The following is a 24,944-nucleotide window of genomic DNA, read 5'->3' as shown; positions in this document are numbered from 1 at the left end:
CGTCTTCGCCTAGAAACCGTCCCATGCATGTCGTAAGGTGGCAAATATACCAAGCATATTAGATGAGGAAGGATACTTTTCGTCGCCTACATGGTGACTCCTGGAGCGCCGTCGGAAACATTATCAGAGAGATTGATGAGAAGCTGTGCAAGGCACCGCTTCGTGGCCGCATCGTCGCGGAGAACAGAGGAGAAGGTGGCGTCGCGGAGCGGTTCGGGGAGACACTGGCGTAGAGCTTCACGAGCCCTGCTATTGTCGCTGAGTCTGATAGAATATTAGCACATGGGATCCGATCGGCAGGCTGTTCAGAAAATATCAGGACTCAGAGGTCTAGACTTACCGAAGGAAGCAGCGGACAACATGTTTCAGCAATCTCACTGTCTGCTGCTCCACAAGCTGGGTGACCATATTGCTCAACACCGTTCCCACGGCGTAAAATCGTTCGTATGTAGCGCAGATATATGCAAGACCGATGTCATCAAGAAGAATTTTCTGTACAATGAAAATGGCGACGGTTTTGCTCAGCTCCGATCCTGTCTCCATGATGCGAAGGCACAGAGGGATGATCTCGGTCGTTAGGAGGAAGTTGATCACATCGGACGAATCATTCTTTACCAACGCCCCGATGACTCCCAGTGAAGTAAGTCGCAGGTATTCAAAGGGTCGAGACTTCGAAGTTGTGTTGAGAAATGGGTAAAGAAAAAGAGGGATGTGAGCTAGAAGGCGACGTGCTCATCAGCATTGCTGTCTCTCAGTGTACGCAAGTAAATCACGGTGAGGAAATACCATTCAGAAAAAGAGTGCGAGTCTCGTTGTGAGAGGCAACACATTGTAACAGAGCCAGCGCATTGCAAACTCGATTCGATGCCGCAGCGGTCAACTGGGAAGGGTTCAGCAGGGGGTAAACGGAGATAATTTCCTGGAGCAGAGCAGTCATGACTCCTTGGAGAAGATGTTAGTACTGAGCGTTCAAGTCACTCCGCAGAACCACGGGCGATAAGTCTGAGATCATACCGAATGAATGCCAGATGACCAGCGCCAACTCGGGAACCTGCTCCCTCTTCTTGCTGAGTTCCATCAGGGCCGCCTCCCGACGATTCGGATCAAGCAGCTCTGCAACCCAAATGAAGACCTTTCTGTTCTCGTCGCTGATGCCACCATCCATGACCGACACCGCACCGGACAAAGCGTTCTCTCCATTCAAGGCTGCGGCACCGGCACCTTGCGCCGCGTTCCCAGCACCGCCGTTTCCAGCCATAGCGATGCGATTATAATGTTGCTGTTGAGCGGCAGCCGCTGCGGCGGCAGCAGCCTGAACTTGAGCATGCTGAGCCACCAGCGACGAATGCTGCTGTTGGGCTTGGTGGGGATGGGGCTGGGCCGGATGGTGCTGTTGCTGTGGCTGTTGCTGCTGCTGCTGATGCTGCAGCCAAGAAGGATCAGCCTGCGGATACTGATGCTGGTGGGAAAAGACGTGCTGAGACTGTGTCTGAAGCATGGCGGGCCGACGAAGGATCGTAGTACCCTAGGCGACTAATAGAGACAGACGGTGAAGCGTCGCGAGAATAGAGTTCAGATTGTCAAGCAGGAAACTCGGAAGTGTAATTCATGGATAAATCCCTGCTGACAGGAGTCAGATGTAGCGGTGACTGGTAGAGGTTGTGGATATAATAGGAAGCAGAAGTCGGGAGTGATAGATAGAGGAGGGTTATTGAAGAGGGAAGTTCGGACTTCGGGAGGCGGGCGGGGAGCGCGCGCAAGTTGAGCTTAGGCGGTTTAGTTGGGTTTGTGACTTTGGCGATGAAGAAAGGTCGGGTCCTGTGTGTTGTGGAGCCTCCCTACTAGTATGTACCATGATCTTGGCTTTCCTCTTCAAAATAACATCAAGAACCCTTCATTTCCCATCTCTCTCTTTTTCTGCTGGCTTCATATCTACCATCAAGTACTGTTCTTAAGCTGCTCAGAAGGTGTTTTGAGAGCTTGCATTCCTCGAATACCTAACCTACCTAAATAAAGTACCGACTTGCAGGTTACACTGAAAGGCGCACGAGTCAGTCCGGCAGGTGCATGACTATGAAGACCCTTGCTCTCACCCTCGCCAGGTTGGGGAATCAGAGATTCAAAATGCCCCTTGGCGATCATGATAAGAATGCATGAAATCATAGTCGGCATCTGAGTTAGGCTACAAGGGTACCTGCGTCCAGATGCCCTCTTCGGCTTCGAGCTCATGATGCTTTGGGGTTCGGATATGGATATATCTGTCCCAAGGCAAACTCACAGCATCTTATGTGCCTGGCAGGTTAGATATCCCTACAGTGATTAAGATCTGTTGGATTACCAGTAAAATCGAATCATTCGCATTCGTTGCTCATATTTACATCATTTCCTCGTCCGAAGTCCATCAAGATCATAAAGGTAAAGCATAATCACATGAGATAATCGTCACACATTTCCGTCCCAGAAATCAGAGATCGCAACGGAAAAACAGCAAGCATACTTATAACATACAAGGCCAGCGCCGATCTATGCATTATCAGTTATTGGGGAAGCTCGTTGAGAATGCTCAGTCATTCACAGGAGAGGGGGAATTCGTTTTCGAGGACGCCCTCGGATCATTGAGATCAAGTCATTAGATCATGATCGTCGTGAGCGCGGCGTGCGAGATTTTCTGGATCGTCTTGTGTCTCTCGTTCGCCTATCCGAGCTTTCGCTACCTAAGACGCAGACTGGTTAGCTACGGACGGTCAATTGGGGGAGCGAGGGAGACATACTTGCGCTCGTGTAGTAGTCGTAGTAAGAATAGTAGGAGCTAGGGTAAGTGTAATCACTCTTCTCGTCTTCATCCTTGCGCCTCCTCAAGCCTAGGCACAGCGCAAGAGCGCCGAGTAGAATGCCAATGGTCGCCAGACTTCCCCATTTGGACTTCTTTTCGCCTCCTTCTGAGGCGGATGGCCGAGTGCCAAACCAGGTACGCCCTTCGGGTTTGCTTCCGTGCGCATGGTGATGGTATCGCTCTTCGACATATGTGGTGTCCTTTCTCTTCCTTCTACCAGGACAAAGGCAGGCGAACAGGGCGTCCAGAGCTCCCTTGCAACACATACAGGCGCATAGCAGGAGCAGGATAAAGACGCCAGCAATTACGCCGATAACTATACCCGCAATCGCGCCACCGCTCAGTCCTCCTCCGGCAGCATGGACTCCGATCAAAGTTGCGCCGTCTGTTCCCACAGGTGGAATGAACCCTTGTGTGGTCGTCGCAGTTGCAGTCTGCGTCATAGTCGACTGTGTCGTTCCCCGGACTGGAGGCGTCGCAGTGGCTGTTACCCATATCGATGAACTTCCCACAATACATTGATCATTGGCGCAGACAAAGGCGGCACCACAGCATGTATTGCCGCAAGCTGATTCGCCGAGGTCGGTCCTGCAGCTAGTCGAGCTTGTTGCGGTGGGTATCAGGCTACTCCATGTAGAAGTAATCGTTTTGGTATCCGTCTCGGTGATAACGTAGGTAGTGGTATAGTATTCCCAATTTCCGCCGCCGCCGCTGCCGCCCGACGAGTCCAAACAAACTGCTTGTCCCTGACTGTTGGTACCGCAGGTCTGGCTGGAGGTGCAGCATAGCTGACTGTAATAGCCGCAAGGGTTCGCGCAGCGCTTCTCGAGACTGGCCTCCTCGAGACTGGCCTCTTCGACTTCCAGCGGTGTCGCAGCTGATAGTTGCAACTGACTCAGAACAGCCAGTATCGAGATCGTTGGCCGTACTATATGAAATGTCTTCATGGCGAAGGAGCAGTTTCGACGATTCTTGAAGGGTTGGCGCAAGGTAACGATCAGTCGCCCACCCTGGACTGTTTGCTGCGATTCCTGGCCAAATCAGCTTAAGCCTGTCACTCGTTGCAGTCGACCAGCTCAGAGGCAGTGACACTTTTGACAGGCTATAGTTCGGATAGTTCCGATAGCAGGAATGCGATAAAGCAGATTCCACGAGGTTTCAAAAACGAACGGAATGTAAGAAATTTTGTGATAATGATCTAAGTAAACAAAAATGTTTCTATGAGAGAAAGGAATGGAGGTATGAGAAGCGATCCGGCAGCTCGTGGAGGTCTGACTGTCGAGACTGAGCACAACTCCCAGCCTCCTCTCATCCAAACCCAACCACCGGATTTCCTGATACCAACAGCCAATCGCTACAACACAGCTGACGCACGATATATTACAATAACTCAGATTCAGAGACTACCAGGAAATTTAGGAGGCTGGGAATCATATCATATCTTCCTGTTCGTCCTATCAGTTTTTTTAATAATAACTGAGCATCACCCGTCGGTGTGATTGGCATCACAATCACTGCCCCTCACATGGAATCCTCCCCGCTCTTTTGGGTGCCGTCCCTGACAGCATCACACCTAGGTCACTGTGCTCGACTCTTCTGATCGCCTGGCTTTAACGGCCGGCGAGACTGACTCAGACCGTCAGACCGGGCCATTGACTGTCTAGAAGCTCCACCAACAGAAGATCCCAGAAATTACCCGGCCTTAGAATCGGCCAAGCAACTAAACTGCATCAGGTCGATGTAGGCCTGTCCCCATCGGGCTTTCTAATACGTCAACCCTTCCTCATTGATACGGATCTTTTTGTCTCCTGTCTTGTGCTAGCTAAGTATCAAGGCTTACTGACGTGTCGGCTGTTCGGATTCGAATCGCCAGAGCGGTGTATGCACTGATATGCTCTGTACTCCATGTAGGAACAACACATCTTCAGGCAATCCGGGGACGCTAATGCCTTGGAAATCCGAAAGTTTGAAACCTTGGGTAGGAGATTGGGCATTTCCTGTGCATAGGCAAGGCATTGAGTTTCACTGTATCCACCAGTTCAGGCCGCGTTTGATCAAGTCCATTCTGATCGACCAATGACTGTGAAGCAAGAGGGATTCTTGCAAGGAGCCTAATGAATGAGTCGAACAACCTTGTACAGCATGCACAATGCCTTTGAATATGTTGTCAGAGATAAGGGAGTGAAGTGAAGCTTATCAAGTCAATCTGATTCTGCTCGTCATGTTGATCGATGAAAGTATCTCGTCTTCTATATACAAGCATATTGGGAAACATAGCGCCATTTCAAATACATGCGTACATATCATCAGTCAATCGTTTCGAGGGTCATCCGAAGCGTAAAAGAGAAAGAGTCGTGAAAAGAGGGCCAATGTCTGCGATACCCTGTTGTAATCCCTCGTAAACAAACTTAATAAGGCGTCTCATATTGTCGACCTCCATGGTTCCGTGCCTCAAAGGCTCAGATAAACATTCCCGCCGCGCCAACAACCATACCAAAAACTAAGTCCTGCAAGCTGGAGGTTCGGCCAGATACAGCAATGTTCGGGCTACTTCCTCCCGTGGCATACGTGCCGCAATACGCCAGGTTGAGCCCATGGCAAGCAGCTTGACTCAGACTCGAGCAAACAGACGCGGCGGCCGTTGGACCACCGCCCACGACCGTGACTCCTGCACCGCCTCCTGCGACGGTGACTCCGTAGCGGCCTCCAAGTGCCGCGGTGCACTGCGAATACTCGCTTTGGCAAACGGACCAGTATGACGAGCATATGCCTGCATTGGGGAATGTGGTGGGGACATAGATGAACGGATAAGCCCCGGTCAGTGTAGAGCCGGTTATTGTAGCGTCGTTGGTAGTCGTAGTCGGTGCCGCAGTTGCAGTTCCAGGGAATCTAAAGCTGGTGTCCGTGCCAGTGGACGTCCCCGTAAGACTTCCTGTGCATTTTGCCCCTGTAGGGCAGCAAGCGATATTATGGGCGGCGTCTCGAGAGCAGGTCGAGTCGCTTCTGCAGCAAACGTCGGAATGGCCTAGGTTGGTGCAAGGATTGTAACCCCCCGGGCAATTATTATCGGCGCGCTTCAGGATTTGTAAGACATCGTATGCTCTTTTGCTGATTTCTGCGAATTGCGGGGGAGAGAATGGCAATGTCTCTATAGATAGGACCGTGGAAGCGAGGAATGTGGCCGTGATCCACAATGAAGCCTTCATTCTGGCTGCCAGAGGCTGCGATCCGCCCACTGGACCCTATCACAGCCCAGTTGTTCCAATGTTTGTCGGAATCAACGACTATAACGGTGTTCCAAATATGATTCTGGAGACTCGGTGCCAATTAGGGCGATGACTTTGGCGGCTAACAACAAATAACTACTAGATGTAGTAAACCAAACAATTAGTATTGTTTTGATTGATGATCGTGATGATCGTAACCGCAGGGGGAATCAACGACCCGAAATGAATGATCATAGGGATTTTGACAAACTTACAATTTCTTCTTTCTAGAAATCTTATGTTCGAATCACTCTGATCGGTCAAGAAATGGATAGCGAGGAGTGGATGATGTATGCCTCCATAGTCCATAGCGGGCTGCGCTTCCAGCACAGTCTCCACCAGCATCCCTGCCACAGCAACGGGGATCCGATGGGCTGTCGTGTCCGACGGCCAACCGCAGAATCCCTGCGCACATGTACCTTTCTTCCTGCTGGTTCTTTTGTTGGGTAAATAACTTATTTTGGGCTCTCAGAGTCTTCCAGAAATACATTGTTTGGTTGAACTCCTTTTGAGATGTTGTCCTTGGTTCTAATCACACCCACCACCTTAGATAAGTGCTTGTGACCACTAGCTTTACCGACCTTAGGATTGTCCTTTGTCATATCATCATCGTTTGGAGTAACTACAAGATGGTCACAGACTGATTGTTCTCCAGCCTAGATCTACATAACCTATATCTTGAAGTATTCTCTTTTATAACCTAGGTACCCTTCCTGCCACGTAGATATATATCTACTAACCATCAAAGATCCTCCTTTAAACATAACACTTGTCTAACAAGGCTGCAAAATAAACAGCCAAAGAGCATACTATATATCTATGTGATGTATGTGTTTACTATATTTTGGACTTCTTACCCTATTATCATATTAGTCAATAAACTTGGATATATAAGTTAAAGGGTTCTCTATTAGATAAACAGGCTGCACTCCTTTTGGTACAGCACTTCCCCGACCAGTTAAGTTCTACTATAATTAGTGGTATCGAATCTGTCCAGCATGCTTACTTTATTTAAATCATAAAGGATACCCTCTATATAAGCCCCCGCACAGCTGAGCTTTATAATAAACGTAATAGCATGGTAGACAGTAAGAATTTGTTAAAATAATGGGTCAATGGTGCGAGTAGTGTTCGGGGTCAAGTGTTGCGAACTACAAACAGCAGGGAGCAATCAAACGCTTAATCAGCTATGGTGATGCTGGCAATCAGGTGAAATTGCTTGGTTTCTGACTAGAGATATGGTCTTCGACCCCTCAACCGTCCGTGTTGACTTCACTATGATATAATCTATTCTTCAGTTACTATCCAACATCAATGATGTTACGATATGCTCTCTTTCTGGAGATTGGTTAGCCACTGCCCTGGGTGCGGCTGGAATAGAATGAGCTGCCGTTGCGGAAGTAACGGTGCATGCAGGCCTGCTTTGCAGATAGCCTCTGAGCTGGATCATATTCGAGCAGAGCCTCCAGAAGCTCGCAGCCAGCACTGTCTAATCCTGGGACCAGTGGAGCTGGGGAGCGCCTCCACTTTGGGAAAGTGGGCTTGTAGTCTGGAAACGCGGCAACACCAGGCCAGATCTCTTCATCGGGGGTGCCAAGGAGACTATAGAACCAAGTGTCAAACTCTATTGGGCCAACTCGACCTAGCAAAAAGCTACGCACCGGAAGATCTTAAAAATCTGATCAATTTCCGAGTCACCAGGAAATAGTGGCTTGCGAGTACACATCTCCGCGAAGATAGCTCCAACAGACCACATGTCAACTGTGGTGGAGTACTGGCGTCCACCGAGCAGAATCTCCGGAGAGCGATACCAAAGGGTAACCACCTTAGACGAACAATATTTAGCTGCTAGGCTTAAATGACGCGTTTCATGGGCTGTATTTATTACCTCATGAGTATAAGTCCGCAACGGGACACCAAAGGCGCGCGCCAGTCCGAAATCGCCCAACTTCAGGTTTCCCTCCCGATCAATAAGTAAGTTCTGTGGTTTCAAGTCACGGTGCAGAATACGGTGGCTGTGGCAGTAGCGGATACCCTCGACCAGTTGTGCCATGAACTTCTTCACCATAGCTCCGTCTAGACCCAGGTTGGCGCTCATCATTGACCCGTCCGGCAGAGTTCTACCACGACCGCCCTCATGGACAGGTAGGGCATCCATGTATTTCTTTAGATCACAGTCTAGGAGCTCCATGACAAGATAAAGCTTGCAGTCGTCAACATATACAATATTAAACAACTGAACCACGTTCGGGTGCTTCATTTCCTTAAGAAGGGAAATTTCCCGAATAGCGGTGCTGGGGACGCCCTCGTCCTCGGCCTCGAGTCGGATCTTCTTCAGAGCCACGACACGGTTTGGGTGGTTCACCTCTCGAGCCTTGTAGACGACACCGTACGTTCCTGGGGAGCATCGACGCGTGAGCTATAGTATACTAGGCAGCCACTTGAGATAACTGCATCATCACGTCACCTTCGCCAATTTTCTCGATCTTATGGTAATTCTCCATTTTGGACGCGATTTTCGGTTTCTGTTACGTTCCTAACGGTATAAAGGACGATGGAAGGGGCGAGAAAGAAGGAAGGGGAAATCAAAATATGAGGCTACTTGGTGCCAGACCCTGGCGGGTAAACATGTGGGGGTTTGACTAGTTTGCATAGAAGGCCTCCGTCAACATATCGTACCTACCTCTCTAGGTATATTTTAATATACCCGTCTCATCGTCTCATCATTACTGGTAAAGCTAGGCGGATTATAGCTGTTCCGACACTTACCCAATTCATCTCAGTCCTGGAGAGGTAGAGCTTCGGAAATAAAGGAAGAGTATAAACATTTGCACCATTTTGCCAACCAGCTGTAGACCGTACCTATTCGACACTGTTTTGTCTCCTCGTTGTTCTTTAGGCACTAACCTCTGGCTTTCCGGGGTATATATATCCTGACTACTCCATACGACACGAGATAATCTCAATTTGTAATCAATCCATAAGATCACAAGCAGATATTGAGTAGGCACAAAATCCGCATATCTCTATATGCTACCTTGATCAAATAAAATAAGTTCCTTGAAAGATATCATGCATCTGTACATCTCATGAGCCCAAACCCTATGCCCTATGTAGCCGTATCTGGTAATTGCCCCTACCGCCCGCCCTTTGAGGAGCTCTAGCCCAAGTATGGGATCATGGGGTACAACTCAGTACATTGGCATCGCTCAACCCATCTAACTGCATCAGGGACGCGCGGATAGTTCGAACGAAACAATTGCTTGAGGAAACTTCATAGTCCCAGATCTCATAGTACTCATCGCCACCGCACTGAACACGTTCCAAGTAGTCGATCCGAAGGACGCGAAGCTTCCCCCTCATCAACTATCCCTCCACGTCCTATATCTGCCCTCGACATGTCTATCCCCAACGAAGCTCTTCAGAAGGTACGAGTTGCTATGGGTGTATGTCTTTAAAATTTCTCCTTCTAATACTTGTTTTATAGTTGCTGCAAGAGATCGAAGCTCGAGCGATCAGCTCGCAGCAGCAGATCGGCGTCACCAAGGCACAGATCACGGCAAAGCAGAAGAATATCCGCCTCCTCGAATTGACATCGAAAGAAATTGGATCGCTATCCAAAGACACAAAGGTCTACGAGGGCGTTGGGAAAATGTGAGTACAGGTTCTGCGTGGCTATCAGCTGCCTTACAGAGTAAGGATGCCGAGATAAGGCTGACTGTTCCTCTTTGGCTGTAGGTTCGTGGCGGTCCCGATGGACACGGTTGACAAGCGTTTAGCGTCCGAGAGAACTGAGCTGAAGACAGACATTGAGGGTCTGGAAAAGAAATTGAATTATCTCGAGATGACGCACAAGAACAGTCGTGAAAATCTGGAGCAGATTCTGAAGTCCGGTGGACGAGCATGATTAATGAAGTCGAACACGAAATCACATGTGCACGCCAGTCGGCAGACAGCAACTGCCTCAATCATATATTTGGGAAAGCTGGGATGAGAAGACATCCCCGAATATGGCGGAGAACAAAACGCTCTACACGATTTGCAAGGTGCTTCGATCTGTCAGGTCACCAGGGCTGTTGAGCAGGTACAAGTGCGATGAGACCCCACAGATTCCCTGAAAAAGCCAGCCCCGATCGTTCCTTGGGAGAGTGTACAACTACTTGTGAAGAATACCCAAGAGTATGAAGTATGTCCGGCGGGTCCGATCGGGTTGGGTTAGACAAAGGCAGGACCACTTCTCATTTGGATACCGATACAACTAGGGATAGTGTGGGTCAGAACCATGTCTGATGATGACTGGTTCTGGTATCAAAAACGATATATGAGGTATTCTTCACATAGTCCATACAGGGCAACAAGTATGGCAAAGTGAATACAGATCCATCAGCTGCATACCTGATAAGCTAGTAATGGATATCGCAAGGAGCCGTTGGGCAAAAAGTGCAGCTCCGAAGTGGAGCTTGATCACATCTACGCGTAGTGTCACGTCTCTGGTACCTTAAAAAGGCAGAGAAGGGAGATAGAACCCTCATCCGCCACAGGCCCACCTGAATCGAGTATCACCGACCCTAAGTATTGCGTGGGTGGCGTCATGCGCAATCGGGCAGCAACAGCACCAGATTCCTGTGTACTTATCCCCATCACGAGGGATGTCACGCCCTAGTGTCAGATGTGTGGATACAGGGACGGCAGCTGAAGTAAGTCCTGGCAAAAGTAGGTACCTCAGGATGCTACGTCTGGGAATACCTAACTCTTGGGTCACAGCGGGATCAACCGATTAGTTTCCTTGGATCAGGAGCAAGGTGGGTGGATTATTGGATGGACCTGGGATTGTACCAGAAGTGATTAGGCGCCTAAAGCAGTAAAAATGTAAGATTGGCGTCCAGTCGATGTTAATCTCATCTAGATCGTTCTGGTCGATTGTTTCTATAGCCGCCAGTTGGCGTTTCGCCTACAAAGACAATGTGCACTCGGGATAGTGCATGCACACTAGATCTCGAGGGGAGTCAATATTCGGAGCTGTCTATCATTATCAAACCCACAGTGGTAAGCGAAAGGGAAATAAATAGGAAGAATGAGCAGTACCCCATAGTTAGGCTCCTGCGACCGTTGGCGACGGGATGATCTCTCAGTGTCAGGTCTCCTGCGATACTTAAACCTGCTTCCTCCCCCACTTCAGCTGAATGTCATCATTCATTTATCCTCGTCTGATCTTCGTAGCGCTGGCCGTTCCCGCTTTTACGAAAGCTGTGGCTGGTTCGTCTTCTTGACTTTTTTAGAGCCGGGTCCTATTCCTGTCGTTGCCTTTCATCTTTTCTTTTCTTCTCTTATCGACCTATCCTTCCCCTCAAGTCCTTGCAACTCTATACAACTGCCGCCCACCTCATATATAGATTCCTGCACCACCCCGCTTTGATACCCGACGTGGTTCAGCCTTGTCAGCCTCGGCCACGCAATACGATCCCATATATAATTAAATTTCTAGACAAAGGCAAGCGCTGGTCAAGATGCCTCGTCGTGCACGTTTAGTCACCGAGTCAGAGTCAGACTACTCTGAGTCGGACGTCTCCATGGATATTCCCCGCCACAGACACTCCGTCAGAAGACGTTCTATTTCTCGTCATCGCTATGATCCTGATTTCAGCAGCACGACCTATCTCAGTCCTGTCTTGCATGAAGACGTCCGTATCCATCGCTCCGCTTCAACGGGCGCTCGGCGCCGCCGCGAACTGCAGCCCCCTCCTCCTCCTCCTGCAGTCATTGTTGATATCAAAAACGACTCCCGCAACAAAAGCACCAACAGGAGTGCCAACAAGAACCGCAAGCAGCGCCACGAGGATACAACCATAGTCGATATCGAGTCGGAGGATGAAACTGTCCTCCGAAAGCACCGTCGACCTCGTGCTGGCACGAGCGTGTCTCGCGAGGCTTCTCCTCGCCATGAGGCGTCTCCTCGTCAGCAACGTGATTTTGAATTGGTGATTGACCAACGGATGCTCGAGAAGAACGATGTACGCCAGGATCTCGAGCTCATGAAGCAGCAGATGGAGATTGAACGTCTAGAGAGGGAGCTTGCTCGCCGGCGCGGTGAACATGAGAACAACCAGACTCAACTTATTAAAGAAGAAGAAAACTGGTACGAAGATGAGATCAGTGATCGTCTAAGACGACTTGAGCGGTTTGAAAAGAAGCAGCGCATGGAGGAGGAACAGCGGCAGGCCGAGTTCCGCTTCAAGCTACGAAAATTCGAAGAGGCGGAGCGTCAGGCTGCGGAGCAGGAAGAAGTCCGGGCCAAGTTGCGTGAGGAGAAACTTAAGGAGCTCCAGCGCAAGATTGAGGAAGAGGAAGAGCGCGAGCGTCTCAAGAAGGAGCTCCGCGATGAGCAAGCAAGGCAGCTACTCGAGCAGATGGAACGTGAGAAGAAAGAGGCGGCCATGAAGCAGGCTGCTATCGAGGAATGGAAGATCGCCGAAGAGCGAAGGCGCATGGCGGAGCGAGAGGAGAAGGAGAGAAAAGACCGCGAGTTCAGGACTCGACTAAAGATGGAGTTTGGCTACTCCGAGGCAGAGATTGAGGACATCATCAACAAGAAGAAGAATCCACCCAAGGAAGAGGAGAAGAAGAAAGACAAGGAAGAGAAAAAGGAGAAGGAGAAAGAGAAGGAAAAGGAAAAGGAGAAAGAGAAGGAGAAGGAGATTGATCACCAGAAGACTACGTGGATTAAGGTAAGTGATCTGGATTCAGCGGGCCCAAGCCATTGCGTGAGGTGTTTAACACAATTGATTGCAGGTCCACCGCAAGTATATCCTCCCAGAGACACTGATTGCTTATCGCCTGCCTTGGGATTTCGATGAGGTAAGTCATCTGTCTAACTGCAAGTCAAAGATGGCGCCATACTGACCTCTTTTCACCCATAGCTCGACGGCAACTACATTATCATCAAGCAATGGGTCTCTGAAGATTTGCAGGAAGAGCTCTTCGCCCACACTCGGCGACTACGCGAAGGCAAGCTCGTCACCGAGACCTCAAGCACCCTGACCGAACTTAAAGTCAATGATCGCAAGAAAGACAGAATGTTCCTTGTGCGCAAGAAGAGCCCCAACCGGAGGGCATGGATTTTCACATAATGAACCTGTTGATGTTTTTGCGTGGTATATTGGAATATACCAGATTGTTTTTGCCTTGGGCTTTTTTCGCATTGAATGCCCAACCTCAACTTCCATTGGTTTTTGCTGAAGACGGGGTCATTTTTGGTGATGTCCTATGATATATGATACGTATTAGCCGTCAAGTTGTACTCAGTTTTGGGTTTTTGTCTTCTTCTTTCGTTGAGATGGGATATTCATCGCTATATATGATACAAGAAGCTCAATATCAGGATGAGACGCCATGTTCTGTTTCCCCGTAATTGCCTGTAAACCGCTGGACGAGCACCGAGAAGTCTCAAAGAAGGAAAAACATAGTATGGCAAGGTCATAGTTTATCATAATAAGTTGATCTTGTCCTTTTCAGCCCAGTGAGCCTCAGCCCGCAGAATCAGCTCCTCATAGACAGTCCATGCAAGTGCAGAGCTGAGTGCCTTTCTCGTAATGCGAAGCCCTAAGCCGCCAAACAGACTTCGAACGCCATCCTCGCGGATCATCAAGCGGACGGCACGTATCATGTTCCCGTATTTGCCAGGCATGAGCTGCAGACGTGTCTTGACAGCATCGAAAGGGTTGGTGATCGCCGTGGCCAGGCCGGCAGCCAGTCCACCAGACACAAAGTTGATGGATGAAGACGAAGTCGACTTGAGTGGCTGCTCTGACTGCTCCGAGCTGGCAACTGAGGCTAGACGTCGTTTCAATTGCTCATAGAAAAGAACATAAAGTCCTGCATATGGAGCATCCCGCGCGGCAGTCGCCCCGAATCCTGAAAATAGGCCCCGTACACCCTCTGTACGGATGATATCGCGCCCCGCACCGTACAGACTGCGATACGCATAATAATCCGATTCATAGCGTACCTTGAGCACGGTGACCGGCATCATCACGAAACCCGCAGCTGTCCGTGCAACGGCGCCGGTGGCTAGATTGGCCCAGTTAGACAATTTGGGTAGCGCAGACGACGAAGTACGAGTCTTTCCATCATTGCTTGATGCGGCGATGGCCATGGAAGCCTCTGTCTGCGCTAAGCCTTGACGTAGTGCATTCAGACTTGTGAAATATAGAGCTGAGCCAAAGCCCGTTCGTAGGGCTGAAGGAAGTGTACCACGCCATAGACCGCGGATGGGGTGTTGAGAGGAGAGAATCTTCTTGATAGTAGGAAGGAGAGAAGCGGTTTTCTGAGACTGTTGTACACGGGTCTTGAGGAGGTCTGCGGGTTGTAGAAGGATGGAGGAGGTTAGGCCAGAGCAGAGGCCGGCGGCGAAATGGAACGTGGTTTTGGATGCTGAGCAGGAGTAGAGCATTAGCAGATCTGTGTCGGCGCTGAGACCTTGAGTTTGGTAGTCTTGGTCAAAGATAGATAGTCACAACGTTCGTACATGTGGATGTGGTTTTCGCCGGCGTCACTGCGTATGCAGCATTGTTCGACATTTCCCTTGCAGAAGTTCCACAGGTTCGCCCCGGGAGCTGCTATCTTCTGTCAATGCTGACGATATAGGCACAATTGCTTCAGCTCGTTCGTATTAACAACAGCGCTCCAGCACCGTATATGATTCAGAAGCCGGAGACCGCTCCGCGGTCGATTTACAACGGAATATACGACGACCGCATTTCAAAGGAGAGATCCAGTGCTAATGACGTGTGATGAAAGGTCTGTCAGGGCAAAAGCCGAGTCACTTCCTAGTCATGCAGTGAGATTTGACTTGCCTTTCTCGGCGCAGAGGGTCTCCAACATTTTCTGAGATGCACGACTATCGGTGAAGTCATCAAGTTTCCGGCCGATTGCTTGTGATTGGCTGCGGCTGGCCTAGCACCAGCCACATCTGGATATATATTACCGCCGTTATGTAACCATACAGCGTATCATACAATGATACACCGCTACTTAAGGTACCCAGGTAGATACACCCTCTGGAGCGTAGATTATGTCCACTCATGTCTTCTGAGAAGGATACGTCCATAGACGAAACAATATATTGGGATTAATGTATCCTAGTCAATTAGCTGATTCCATTCGAGATAACTTTCTGCAAGCATTCCATGCAGATGGAGAATGCATTGGTAATCTGAAAACAGCATCCATAGTTCGGTAGGTAAAAATACCTTATGAAATTCCGATACTAGCCCCAGTAATGTAGGTACCTCTCACAGTGGATGAAAGCGATCGATCACTGGTAATTTCATGACGATACGCCTTCCGCCGGGGCGTCGGCAGCCCGCGGAGGGTCGATCTGGCCAATAGGTACGCTGCAAATTTGAGTTGACATTGATGGGTCCCGCTGATTTGTGTAATTATCGACGTCACGGGGCTTGCGTGGGAAGCGTAGGTAACCGGTAGGTTCCTTGCATACCTAGGAAGTGCGTCCTGACCAGGGAATAGTATCTACCTAGACAAGGTACATGACTAATGTGCCTCTTTGTCTTCTTCTTCCATCTTTTCTTTCCCGTCTTCGCTGCGATGCCATCCATATCCTGATCCTTTTACTCGGCGCTGTTTAAAGAGGCTGTCCTATACCCGCCGCGGAGATCCACCATGCCTCAGTGGTCTTTCCCAACGTCCATTCCGTATCCGCCTTCCAAGGCCGGATATTGGAGCCCCGTCACATCAACGTTGAACTGGTGTGAAGAGGTGCGTATAGCTTCGGCTGGGATCATGTCTTGCGCTCACATGTTATGAATTATAGGATTACTATGCGACTGTCTACTCCGCCGAAATCGTCAATAGTATGACAAATCTCTTGTTCATGTGGCTTGGATTCAAGGGCATCCGGAGCTGTCGGCGATATGGACATGATACGATCTTCCAGGTAGCTTTCTACGGATATCTCGTAGTTGGGGCTGGAAGTTTCCTATTCCACTCGACTCTCAAATGCAAGTCCAGTCACTAAAAAGGATACATGCGGGATTACTGACTGCCTACTAGATCCGATGCAATTAGTTGATGAGCTCTCGATGATCTACACGACCTGCTTGATGTGCTATGCCTCATTTTCTTACTCGAGACCCCTCGGCTTCCGTATTGTTCTCGCCATCGCATTGACGAGTTTGGCCGTCTTTATCACTCTTTACTACCATTACCTCCAGGACCCTGTATTCCATCAAAATGCGTATGCGCTTTTGACGATCGTCGTCGTGTTGAGAAGCATGTACACCATGGAAGTGACTCTTCGCCCATCTTTGCGACACTCTACTGAGGAGGATCGGCGGGCTCGTCAAAAGAAAGATCTGCCCGTGCCTTCCAAGGAACAACAGCATTACGAGAATGTCAGGGACGTGAGGACTCTCAAAACAATGTGGTTCATGGTTGCCTATGGACTAGCGATGTTCCTGGGAGGATTCCTCATTTGGAATTTGGATAACCAATTTTGCCCTACGCTCCGCAGATGGCGTCGGGCAGTCGGGCTTCCTTGGGGGCTTTTACTCGAGGGCCATGGTTGGTGGTATGTCTAGTTTAACCCAGTTCTCGGCTTTTTGCTAATGTCCCTTGCAGGCATGTCATGACTGGTATTGGAGCTTACCTATATATCATTTGGGGTATCTGGCTGCGCCATTGCCTGAACGGACGGCAAGAGGAATACGAGCTGTGGTGGCCTCATTTCTGGAACTTCCCGGAGATTGTCCCCGCCAGTACTGATTCCGGAAGTCGACCGGCCAAGAAGTCAATCTGATTTGACCAGCCAATATGTGCTTTTGACTCGAGCCAGGCGCTCCAGACTTATTCAAGTTGCTTTAACGGTCTATGTAGATCCTTAGAATGAACTAGCTTATAGAGGTCTGCCCTGAAATTACTCAAGGTTATCTTATAGACGAGAAATGAAGTTTATGAAGAAAACAGGAAGTTGCTTGACAGGTTTCGAAGCGAGTTTTGTCTATGTAGCATGGATGTGGCGTAGATGATCCTATGTGTATTTGTCTATCGTAACGGCGCTCTTGTCGTTGCATGGTAATGTAGGAACATAAGAGCCTTTTATAATTTGGCCTCGGAATCCTTCTTGGGTCTCACGGGCGCAGGTACATGCTCTTTCCACCGTGAATCGATAGTCGCTTTCTCGATCTTCGACTTCTTGCTCCACTGCTCTCGGAAGTCTTGCTCCTCCGCCCTCCATCGCTCCAATTCTTTGCCGAGCCATCGGCTTGCCGCCTCTCCACACTCACTGGGTGCTTCCTGGGCGAGCAAGTGGCCATATTTTTCGAGATATACGTCGCGCACACGTCCCTCGGCCGCGCCGCCACTGCCGCCAAGCCCCGTGCCTGTATTCTTCATCTTGTCGGCCATCATCTCGGGGAGACACATGTCCGACTTGCCGGCGAAGATGTACAACACGCTGGGACGGAGGTGCTCAAGCTGAGCGAAGATGCGGGACGGCTCCGGCCGATAGAAAGGGAATGAGCCAAGGTGCTTGGGGTTCAGATCGGGATGCGTTAACCGGTTAATCGGCACGTTTCTGCCCGGGGGCCCGTCGTAGTTGGGCCGTGAAAAAGTGAAGACCTCCTGGTGGAGAGTCGTTGTGAGTGTGACTGGTCGGTCACTGTCTTGGGAGATTGCGGGCTCATCTAGCGAGTGAATGGCGGTAGGAAGGTCTCGGAGACCGTATTTGATCCAACGGTCGAGGACGCGGGGGTCCCAGGTTTGGTAGAAGGGGTTCTTCCTGAAGGCTTCTGCGGCGGCTTTGCGGGATGGCCACTTGTCTCGGCGGTAGGTGGAGAGTTGGGTGGTTTTGGCGATGACGAGCTGGTCTTTGAACAGGGGTCGCGGCTCGAGCTGGGTGGTTTGGCGTTGGATAACTGGGTCTAGTAGGACCAGAGTGTGAATGAGCCGGGGGTGCATTAGGCATAACTGCGCACTGCGATAGCGTTAGAATTGTTTGCATGGGCTTCCTAACCTTAGACTTACAGGTGAGCGCCGCCCATGCTGTGGCCGATTCCGACGATTGGACGGGGCATTTCCTTGCGCTTGACATTGACTAGATGAAGTAGATCTCTGGGGTGATCGAACCAGCTAGCTGTGGACGTGGACTAAGTCAGTCTGCCAGGTTCGAGAGGTTGGCCCGATAACAATCAACGCACGATCATTTCCTAGAAGATCCTCATTGAGCACGCTGCTTTGTCCTTGATGCGCCACATCTGCCATCCAGATACTTCGGATACGGAACCCATTGGCTTTGGAGCGCGCATATATCTCCTCCCAGAGTGGTTCATACAGCTCCTGGTCATGCATTCAGTATGCGCTCGCGGGATCCATAGAGTATCCAGATATACCTTTGGGAAGCCATTAGCATGAGCGGCGAGTATGGTCACATCGCCAGGCTGGGGTTCGGGGTTATCGAATGGAATGTATTGTTTTACAGCCAGATGCAGTACATCTTCTTGTTCGTTCGCAGTGGCTGCTGGATATTCCCTGATATGTTGACATTCTACCACATGTTCCACGATGCGGAAGGGCCCTGATATTGATGATGACGAAGACGAAGACATTTTGAATCAATCATCCCACAATGAATGGAATATGAAAAGGAGAAAATTGCAAAGAGGAGGAGGACTGCTGGATATCAATAATAATAATCCTGCCATATCGATAAACCGGGGACCCCACTATATCATGATCATTCTTGGGGACATGCAGTACTAGTTGCCGGGGTTCGGGGGATGAGCCGAGGAAGCTGAAGACCGATGGGGACAGAAAAGGCACAAGGCGGATCAGCCCAACTGCCGGGGAGTGGGTTTATCTAATTGGTGATCAATCACCGGGCCAGTTCGTCGGTAGTGAAGCAATTGTTCTATATCTTGCGGCTATTTCACATTCACAAAACAGTTGGAAGATCTCAACCCATCTAAATAGCTGATAAATATGTAGTTAAAACCCGCTGTCTCCATGAATTTAGCTCTCGTGTTGAAGTACGTCGCAGGATGCACACTCCAATACTAGACTCGAAGTTCGAACAATGCATCAATGAAGTTGTAGCATTGCAATGCAACCAATAATAAGAATACAACACCTAAACCACGCTTGATTTCATCAATACTCGTATTGCTTTCTAAAAAATAAAGGACGTATCACATTCATGCACGAGTCACGTGACATGGCGTCGTGATGCCTCGCGTCGGCGCGTCGCATCCCTCAGGCATCATTTACAGATTCTCAATCGCAAGGACAACGTCTAGGTGTTGCAATCATTTACGCTTTACCTGCTTTCATTGTCGCGAAACTGGTGCTGGTTATCTGTCAGGAGAATCAATAAAAGAGCAAGAGTCACGGAGAAAGCCAACGTTTTCTACAGACTGCGGTCTCCATTCCGCCATGGCGGGCCGTGATGAAGAGTTCCAGCTCTTCGACCAGTGCAAAGTCTGTATAATTTGCTCCAAAGACCTCAGCCCTGATACGGCTCATCAGGTACGCCTGTTTCTTCTTGGTATCGTTGACTGTACAATTTTGATTCGACTGACTTCGCAAACTAGCTCGCGTCAACGTTCGAGGCGCATGGCGGGGAGACCGTGATCTACGAGCCGCCAGCAGACTTCCCACCCCTTACAGAAGGATTCACGCATCTGATATCGAATACTGTGGATTTTCCTGCATTTGATGCTGCTAATGACGCTCTCATTCCTGTAGTCAAACCGCAATGGGTGCAGGCGTCTCTAACGAAGAAAAAGTTGGCCAATCCCCGACAGTACAACCCCGATCCTAGGCTATTCCTGAACGATGTTGTCGTTATGTGCGGTGATATTCCAGAAGGCGATAAGGATGCGATTATTGGCGGCGTTTTGGCCAAAGGCGGTCTCTACAGTCCCAGGGTGTCGAATATGGTCACTCACTTGGTCGATCTGACGGTGGATTCCGATAAGGCGCGAATGGTCACTTCTAGAAAGCTGAACATCAAGATTGTGCTTCCTCACTGGTATGACTGTGGTTACCCTACAACCTTTGGTTTGACTCTGATTGACCGCATTTAAAGGTTCGATGACTGCCTCAAACTAGGAAGGAGAATCGACGAGCGCCCATATACTCTTCCAGATCCTGAAATCCTCCGCGCAGGTACAGACGCACCGATTCGATCATCGGAAAATCGTGATATCATTGGCGCCTCGACGCTTGAGCCGACCAACCTACCAGCGTCTATCGTCACTGCTCATCCACGGCCAAACCTCGATGTATTCCAAGGGAAAAAGATCATGCTTTCCGCAGATCTTGGGATCGGCATACATCTAACTAACACGATTGTCGAGGTGATTAGGGACGCTGGCGGCCGTGTGACATCGGACGTCTCCGAAGCAGATATCTACATCTGCCGTTACAGATCTGGATTTGGTTATCGCTTGGCGTCAAGGTTGAATAAGGACGTCGGAAACCTATCATGGCTCTACCATATGATCACCTACAATGCATGGACCTCGCCGCTACGACGGATGTTACACTACCCCATCTCGCGTGTAGGAATACCCGGATTCGAAGGCCTCAAAATCAGTCTGTCAAATTATGTGGGCGAAGCGAGAATCTACCTGGAGAATTTGATCGCAGCGGCAGGCGCAGAGTGTACCAAGACCCTGAAGCAGGAAAACACGCACCTAGTAACCGCCCATGGCAACAGCGAGAAATGCGCTGCTGCGAAAGAATGGGGATTGCACGTTGTGAATCACCTCTGGTTGGAGGAAAGCTATGCTAAATGGAAGATGCAACCGGTATCTGATCCTCGCTATACTCACTTTCCTAAGCGGACAAATCTAGGCGAGGTTGTTGGCCAGACACGCCTGGACAGATCTGTGCTAGAGAGCCACTTCTTTTCTTCTTTGGAGAACACAACTCAATCATCAGACAGCCCTCGGCGAGCAATGCAGACCAAAGACCAGAATGCTGATGCCGGAAAGACATCAAGTGCTATGCAGCCACCTACGCCCAAGGCCGTCGATGCTGCGACTACGACACCGCGAGCAGCTGACAAGTCACGTAAAATTTCAGACAACAAGAAGCCCCAGACGCCCGCACGTGCTCGGTTGGAGTCGGAGGGCAAAGAGAACGACACACCATCTTCAACAAGCAGTCGCAAGTCAAAGGAAACGGCTTTCAATCGACTGCAGGAACTCGCACCAGATATCGCCTTGTACGAGAAGGAGAAGAAACGAGTCGGAGGTGTGATCTATGGCGGGCGAAGAAAGAGCGACGAGGACAGAGTGGTACTAAACAACGCCAAGAAACGCAGATCAGTAGAACCGCAGGAAGAAAGCGACGAAGACAATGCGACGGAGGCGAAGAGACAGAAGAAGTCGAAACCTCCTATTGCCATGCACCTCCTTATTACTGGGTATCAGAAGTGGGTGGGCAATTTGAAGAAAGAGGATGCAGACAAGGTATGTTGCCAACTCATATTAAACTATATGCACCAGCCCATATTTGGCAAAGGGCTCACAATTATCAGCGCCAACTTCGCGACCTTGGAATCATGGTTGTGCAAGATGCACGAAGATGCACACATCTCGCCGCGCCGTCTATACTGAGAACTCCCAAATTCGTCAATGCGCTGGCATACGGTCCTGCGATAGTGAATATCGATTTCATCACAGAGTGCCTCAAGAAGAATGAGCTTCTGAACCCTGACGACTTCCCCTTGGTGGACAAAACCGCCGAAAAGAGGTTCGGCTTCTCTCTAGAAAAAGCGAGGGCCAAGGCGAAGAAGAACAAGAACAAGCTCCTGCAGGGCTATCAAATCTACTGTGTTGAGTCCATCCGTGGAGGATTTGAAGCGTTCAAGTCGATTGTGGACGTCAATGGAGGGACCTGCACCCTTTTCCGCGGAAGGGTCTCCTACCATTCGCAGCGGGAAGAGAGCGAAGACGATAGCTCAGGGGAGGATGACCTGAGCCGCAAAGAGGTCTACCTTCTTAGCAGTGTATCGCCCGAACATCAGAAGCTCTGGCCACGATTTTCACAGTTGGCACAGAGTATGAGCAAGACACCACGAATCGTGCGCGTCGACTGGCTTCTGGACATTGCCATGTCCCAGGAGCTGCGTACGACTGAGGGATACGAACTGAAGGAAGATATGGTTGACCAGGGCGACCACTAGACAGGGTGTGCGCCTGGTTTGGTTGTTAGGTCCGCTGCATAGCCGAGCCGGTGTTTCTCGGGAACTTACCTTGTACATGGTTATGATGGATCAATGTCTGGATCTTTATGGGATTTCTTCTTTGCGGACAGATTTGATGCCGCTAGCAGCTCTGTGCATATAGTCATGCAGCTTGAGAATTTGACTTTAGCGTTTCAAGACGAGTCCGGGTTCAGAAAAACTTGACACCTTCCTGGCCTTCGCTGCCGAAAACCTGGGCCTTGCCGCGTTTTACAAGAACGTTCAGAGACTTGAGCATCACGTCTGCATCCATCCCATGCCATTCTAGAAGATGTCAGCGACGACTTCCTAAAGGACAGAAGCATAACCATACCTTGCGACATCGTAGCCTCTCCCTCCAGCAGCTCGTATACTGTCAGGACAACATTTTTCTGCCCTGTCGCTTCCACCTAGAACCAACCATCAGCAAGCTAGCCGACAAGCAGAAAAGGGAAAAGCTCACCCAATCCGCCACAATCCCTGCCCACTCCTCAGGTCTCCTCCACCAAATCCATGCCACAGACTTACTCCCCCCATCGATCCATTCCGCCCGTCTCCCGCCGCCCCCTTCCTCTTCAGGCTTGGCCATCCAGTCCAGCACGGCCCTGGCCTCGCTCAGATTCAACCGTTTCCGCAGCGTAGCATTATGGAAGAGCGGGCTCTCAATCGCTTCAATTAGTGAGAGGCGGTAGATGCGATGATGGCGGCACCAGGATTGGATCAGCGAGGACCATTTCTGGAGCTGGGAGAGGCGGGTTGTGCTGTTTGGTTGGGGGGTGAAGAAGGGGGGGAAGGAGTAGGTTGGTGGGAATTGGAAGGTTGTTGTGGGGTGAGACCGAGACTGAGACATCTTTTCGTTACCGGCCGAGAACTGGAGATATGGTTAGTATGGTTGTAGTTGTGGTTATGGAGTAGTTGTATGGTGTTGACATACACGAGACCGATACTGATATTGCGGATGCGGGGGTGGGTGCGGTACGGTATGGAGGATTGCTGGCGGGACGATGGTGAGGTTATTGTATCGAATGACTGTGCATTACTGTGCAGGAAGTCAAAAGGACAGTATGATTTGACAAGACGAAGATATTTGACAGAACGAAGAGAGCGATCGATCTGTGGGGTTGCTATTCGGAGGTGGAGTCTTTCCGCCAAGCTCACCTCCGATATCCTGACGGACGTCACGCTTCCGCTAAGAAAAAAGTCCAAACCTCCGCCAGCACAACTCCGGCCATTGCACGAATATTTCTCTATCGGGGATTGCAATTGCCCATCACACTTCTAACCCCCTTTGTAAAGGACATTCTCCGCTCGAAATCATAAATCAACCCTAGACAGAATCCAACCATGACACCACCCCCGCCCAAACGCCAAAAGCGCGATGAATACCGCAAAGCAACAGCAGAGGCCGCCTCGCAACCCGGCCCCAGCGACGTCGCAGAGATCAAGCTGCCCAAGAAGAAGTACTATCGCCAGCGTGCGCACGCAAACCCCTTCTCGGATCACCACCTGAAATAGTACGTACCCCTCGCACATATCCACAAACACTATCCGTCGCTAATGTGTGATTACAGCCCCCTCAGCCCGGCGCATATGGACTGGTCATCACATTACCCTGCCTTTGTTGACCCGGACCCATCGCATACCAATCTCGCCGGGGCCCGGAAGCTCCTGAAGGATGTCGAGGTCGTGGATATCGGGTGTGGCTTTGGCGGGTTGCTCATTGGGCTTGCGCCTCTGCTGCCGGAGTCGTTGATAGTTGGTAGGATACGGACACATACACATACATACGCGGTGAAAGAGCAGTGCTAACGGAGCATTGACAGGCATGGAGATCCGCGTCTCGGTTCTCGAATACGTGACGACGCGCATCCAAGCCCTCCGGGCCCAGCAGCATAAGCTCAGGGCTGCGACTGCGACAGCAGCAGGGTCGGAAACTCCGTCTCAGCAGCAAGCTCAGATAGATGGGAAACCCGCAAACGCAAACGCGACTGCAGATGCAGCGTCGCCGTCCCCTTCCACCGACACCGAGCACATGCCTACCACTCTCGTCCCGGGCTCCTACGAGAACATTTCCGCAATCCGCAGCAACACCATGAAATTCTTCCCTAATTTCTTCGCCCGCCATCAACTTTCCAAGATCTTCATTTGCTTTCCGGACCCGCACTTCAAGGCCCGCAAGCACAAGGCCCGGATTATCTCCGAGACGCTGAATGCCGAGTATGCCTACGCTTTGCGGCCGGGTGGGTTTTTGTACACGATCACTGATGTAGAGGAGTATCATCATTGGATTCTGAGGCATTTTGGGGTGGAAGCTGGTGATGAGGAGGGGGACGGGGAGAACAGCGGGGGTGCGAATGCTGGGGTGAGGGAACTCTTCGAGCGGGTTTCAGAGGAGGAGCTGGAGAAGGATGAGTGTGTGCGGGTTATGAAGGAGGCCACCGAGGAAGGGAAGAAGGTGGCTCGGAATAAGGGGAATAAATACGTGGCTGTCTTTCGGCGTAAGGCGGATCCTGAATGGCCTGCATGACTCTTTGTCATTGAGCATAAACCAAGTGATCGCGGAATGCAGAATGGAGTACGGTTGGTAATTTCATTGATGGAT

The 24,944-nt window shown here is 50.2% G+C and overlaps 12 protein-coding genes across 12 annotated transcripts; 5 read left to right on the top strand and 7 right to left on the bottom strand.

Moving 5' to 3' along the window:
- Positions 1-86: 86 nt before the first annotated feature.
- ALT_5684 (Rcd1-like cell differentiation family protein) lies at positions 87-1,498 on the bottom strand (the record flags this gene model as incomplete). The annotated part of the gene is made up of 4 exons (XM_033554547.1): positions 87-264; positions 341-716; positions 787-942; positions 1,015-1,498. The coding sequence occupies 4 exons, from the start codon at positions 1,496-1,498 to the stop codon at positions 87-89; spliced, it is 1,194 nt and encodes a 397-aa protein (XP_033410438.1).
- Positions 1,499-2,730: 1,232 nt separating this feature from the next.
- Positions 2,731-3,780, bottom strand: ALT_5683 (uncharacterized protein; the record flags this gene model as incomplete). The annotated part of the gene is made up of 1 exon (XM_033554548.2): positions 2,731-3,780. The coding sequence occupies one exon, from the start codon at positions 3,778-3,780 to the stop codon at positions 2,731-2,733; it is 1,050 nt and encodes a 349-aa protein (XP_033410439.2).
- Positions 3,781-5,292: 1,512 nt separating this feature from the next.
- ALT_5682 (uncharacterized protein) lies at positions 5,293-6,039 on the bottom strand (the record flags this gene model as incomplete). Its single annotated transcript, XM_033554549.2, has 1 exon — positions 5,293-6,039. One exon carries the CDS (start codon positions 6,037-6,039, stop codon positions 5,293-5,295), a length of 747 nt encoding a protein of 248 aa, XP_033410440.2.
- Positions 6,040-7,448: 1,409 nt separating this feature from the next.
- On the bottom strand, positions 7,449-8,603 carry ALT_5681 (cyclin-dependent kinase; the record flags this gene model as incomplete). The annotated part of the gene is made up of 4 exons (XM_033554550.1): positions 7,449-7,701; positions 7,761-7,924; positions 7,988-8,496; positions 8,567-8,603. The coding sequence occupies 4 exons, from the start codon at positions 8,601-8,603 to the stop codon at positions 7,449-7,451; spliced, it is 963 nt and encodes a 320-aa protein (XP_033410441.1).
- An 894-nt stretch (positions 8,604-9,497) lies between these two features.
- ALT_5680 (putative prefoldin subunit 1) lies at positions 9,498-10,006 on the top strand (the record flags this gene model as incomplete). Its single annotated transcript, XM_033554551.1, has 3 exons — positions 9,498-9,527; positions 9,587-9,753; positions 9,838-10,006. The coding sequence occupies 3 exons, from the start codon at positions 9,498-9,500 to the stop codon at positions 10,004-10,006; spliced, it is 366 nt and encodes a 121-aa protein (XP_033410442.1).
- A 1,600-nt stretch (positions 10,007-11,606) lies between these two features.
- Positions 11,607-13,226, top strand: ALT_5679 (uncharacterized protein; the record flags this gene model as incomplete). The annotated part of the gene is made up of 3 exons (XM_033554552.1): positions 11,607-12,824; positions 12,889-12,954; positions 13,017-13,226. 3 exons carry the CDS (start codon positions 11,607-11,609, stop codon positions 13,224-13,226), a joined length of 1,494 nt encoding a protein of 497 aa, XP_033410443.1.
- A 356-nt stretch (positions 13,227-13,582) lies between these two features.
- Positions 13,583-14,675, bottom strand: ALT_5678 (putative mitochondrial carrier protein; the record flags this gene model as incomplete). The annotated part of the gene is made up of 2 exons (XM_089599947.1): positions 13,583-14,574; positions 14,624-14,675. 2 exons carry the CDS (start codon positions 14,673-14,675, stop codon positions 13,583-13,585), a joined length of 1,044 nt encoding a protein of 347 aa, XP_089455824.1.
- Positions 14,676-15,777: 1,102 nt separating this feature from the next.
- Positions 15,778-16,912, top strand: ALT_5677 (ceramidase; the record flags this gene model as incomplete). The annotated part of the gene is made up of 4 exons (XM_089599946.1): positions 15,778-15,873; positions 15,929-15,968; positions 16,168-16,684; positions 16,735-16,912. 4 exons carry the CDS (start codon positions 15,778-15,780, stop codon positions 16,910-16,912), a joined length of 831 nt encoding a protein of 276 aa, XP_089455823.1.
- Positions 16,913-17,211: 299 nt separating this feature from the next.
- ALT_5676 (putative toxin biosynthesis protein) lies at positions 17,212-18,719 on the bottom strand (the record flags this gene model as incomplete). The annotated part of the gene is made up of 4 exons (XM_033554555.2): positions 17,212-18,088; positions 18,139-18,247; positions 18,312-18,450; positions 18,504-18,719. 4 exons carry the CDS (start codon positions 18,717-18,719, stop codon positions 17,212-17,214), a joined length of 1,341 nt encoding a protein of 446 aa, XP_033410446.2.
- An 823-nt stretch (positions 18,720-19,542) lies between these two features.
- ALT_5675 (BRCT domain-containing protein) lies at positions 19,543-22,303 on the top strand (the record flags this gene model as incomplete). Its single annotated transcript, XM_033554556.2, has 4 exons — positions 19,543-19,635; positions 19,701-20,140; positions 20,198-21,587; positions 21,656-22,303. 4 exons carry the CDS (start codon positions 19,543-19,545, stop codon positions 22,301-22,303), a joined length of 2,571 nt encoding a protein of 856 aa, XP_033410447.2.
- Positions 22,304-22,514: 211 nt separating this feature from the next.
- Positions 22,515-23,192, bottom strand: ALT_5674 (ESCRT-II subunit protein VPS25; the record flags this gene model as incomplete). The annotated part of the gene is made up of 3 exons (XM_033554557.1): positions 22,515-22,627; positions 22,677-22,752; positions 22,806-23,192. The coding sequence occupies 3 exons, from the start codon at positions 23,190-23,192 to the stop codon at positions 22,515-22,517; spliced, it is 576 nt and encodes a 191-aa protein (XP_033410448.1).
- Positions 23,193-23,686: 494 nt separating this feature from the next.
- On the top strand, positions 23,687-24,869 carry trm8 (tRNA (guanine46-N7)-methyltransferase; the record flags this gene model as incomplete). The annotated part of the gene is made up of 3 exons (XM_033554558.1): positions 23,687-23,856; positions 23,914-24,101; positions 24,166-24,869. The coding sequence occupies 3 exons, from the start codon at positions 23,687-23,689 to the stop codon at positions 24,867-24,869; spliced, it is 1,062 nt and encodes a 353-aa protein (XP_033410449.1).
- Between the last annotated feature and the right edge of the window lie 75 nt (positions 24,870-24,944).

Source organism: Aspergillus lentulus (genome assembly GCF_001445615.1).
Source record: "Aspergillus lentulus DNA, contig: Alt09, strain: IFM 54703, whole genome shotgun sequence".
Classification (NCBI taxonomy): Eukaryota; Fungi; Ascomycota; class Eurotiomycetes; order Eurotiales; family Aspergillaceae; genus Aspergillus; species Aspergillus lentulus.
Note: the sequence above shows the minus strand (reverse complement) of the source record. Positions and strands in the feature narration are given on the sequence as shown.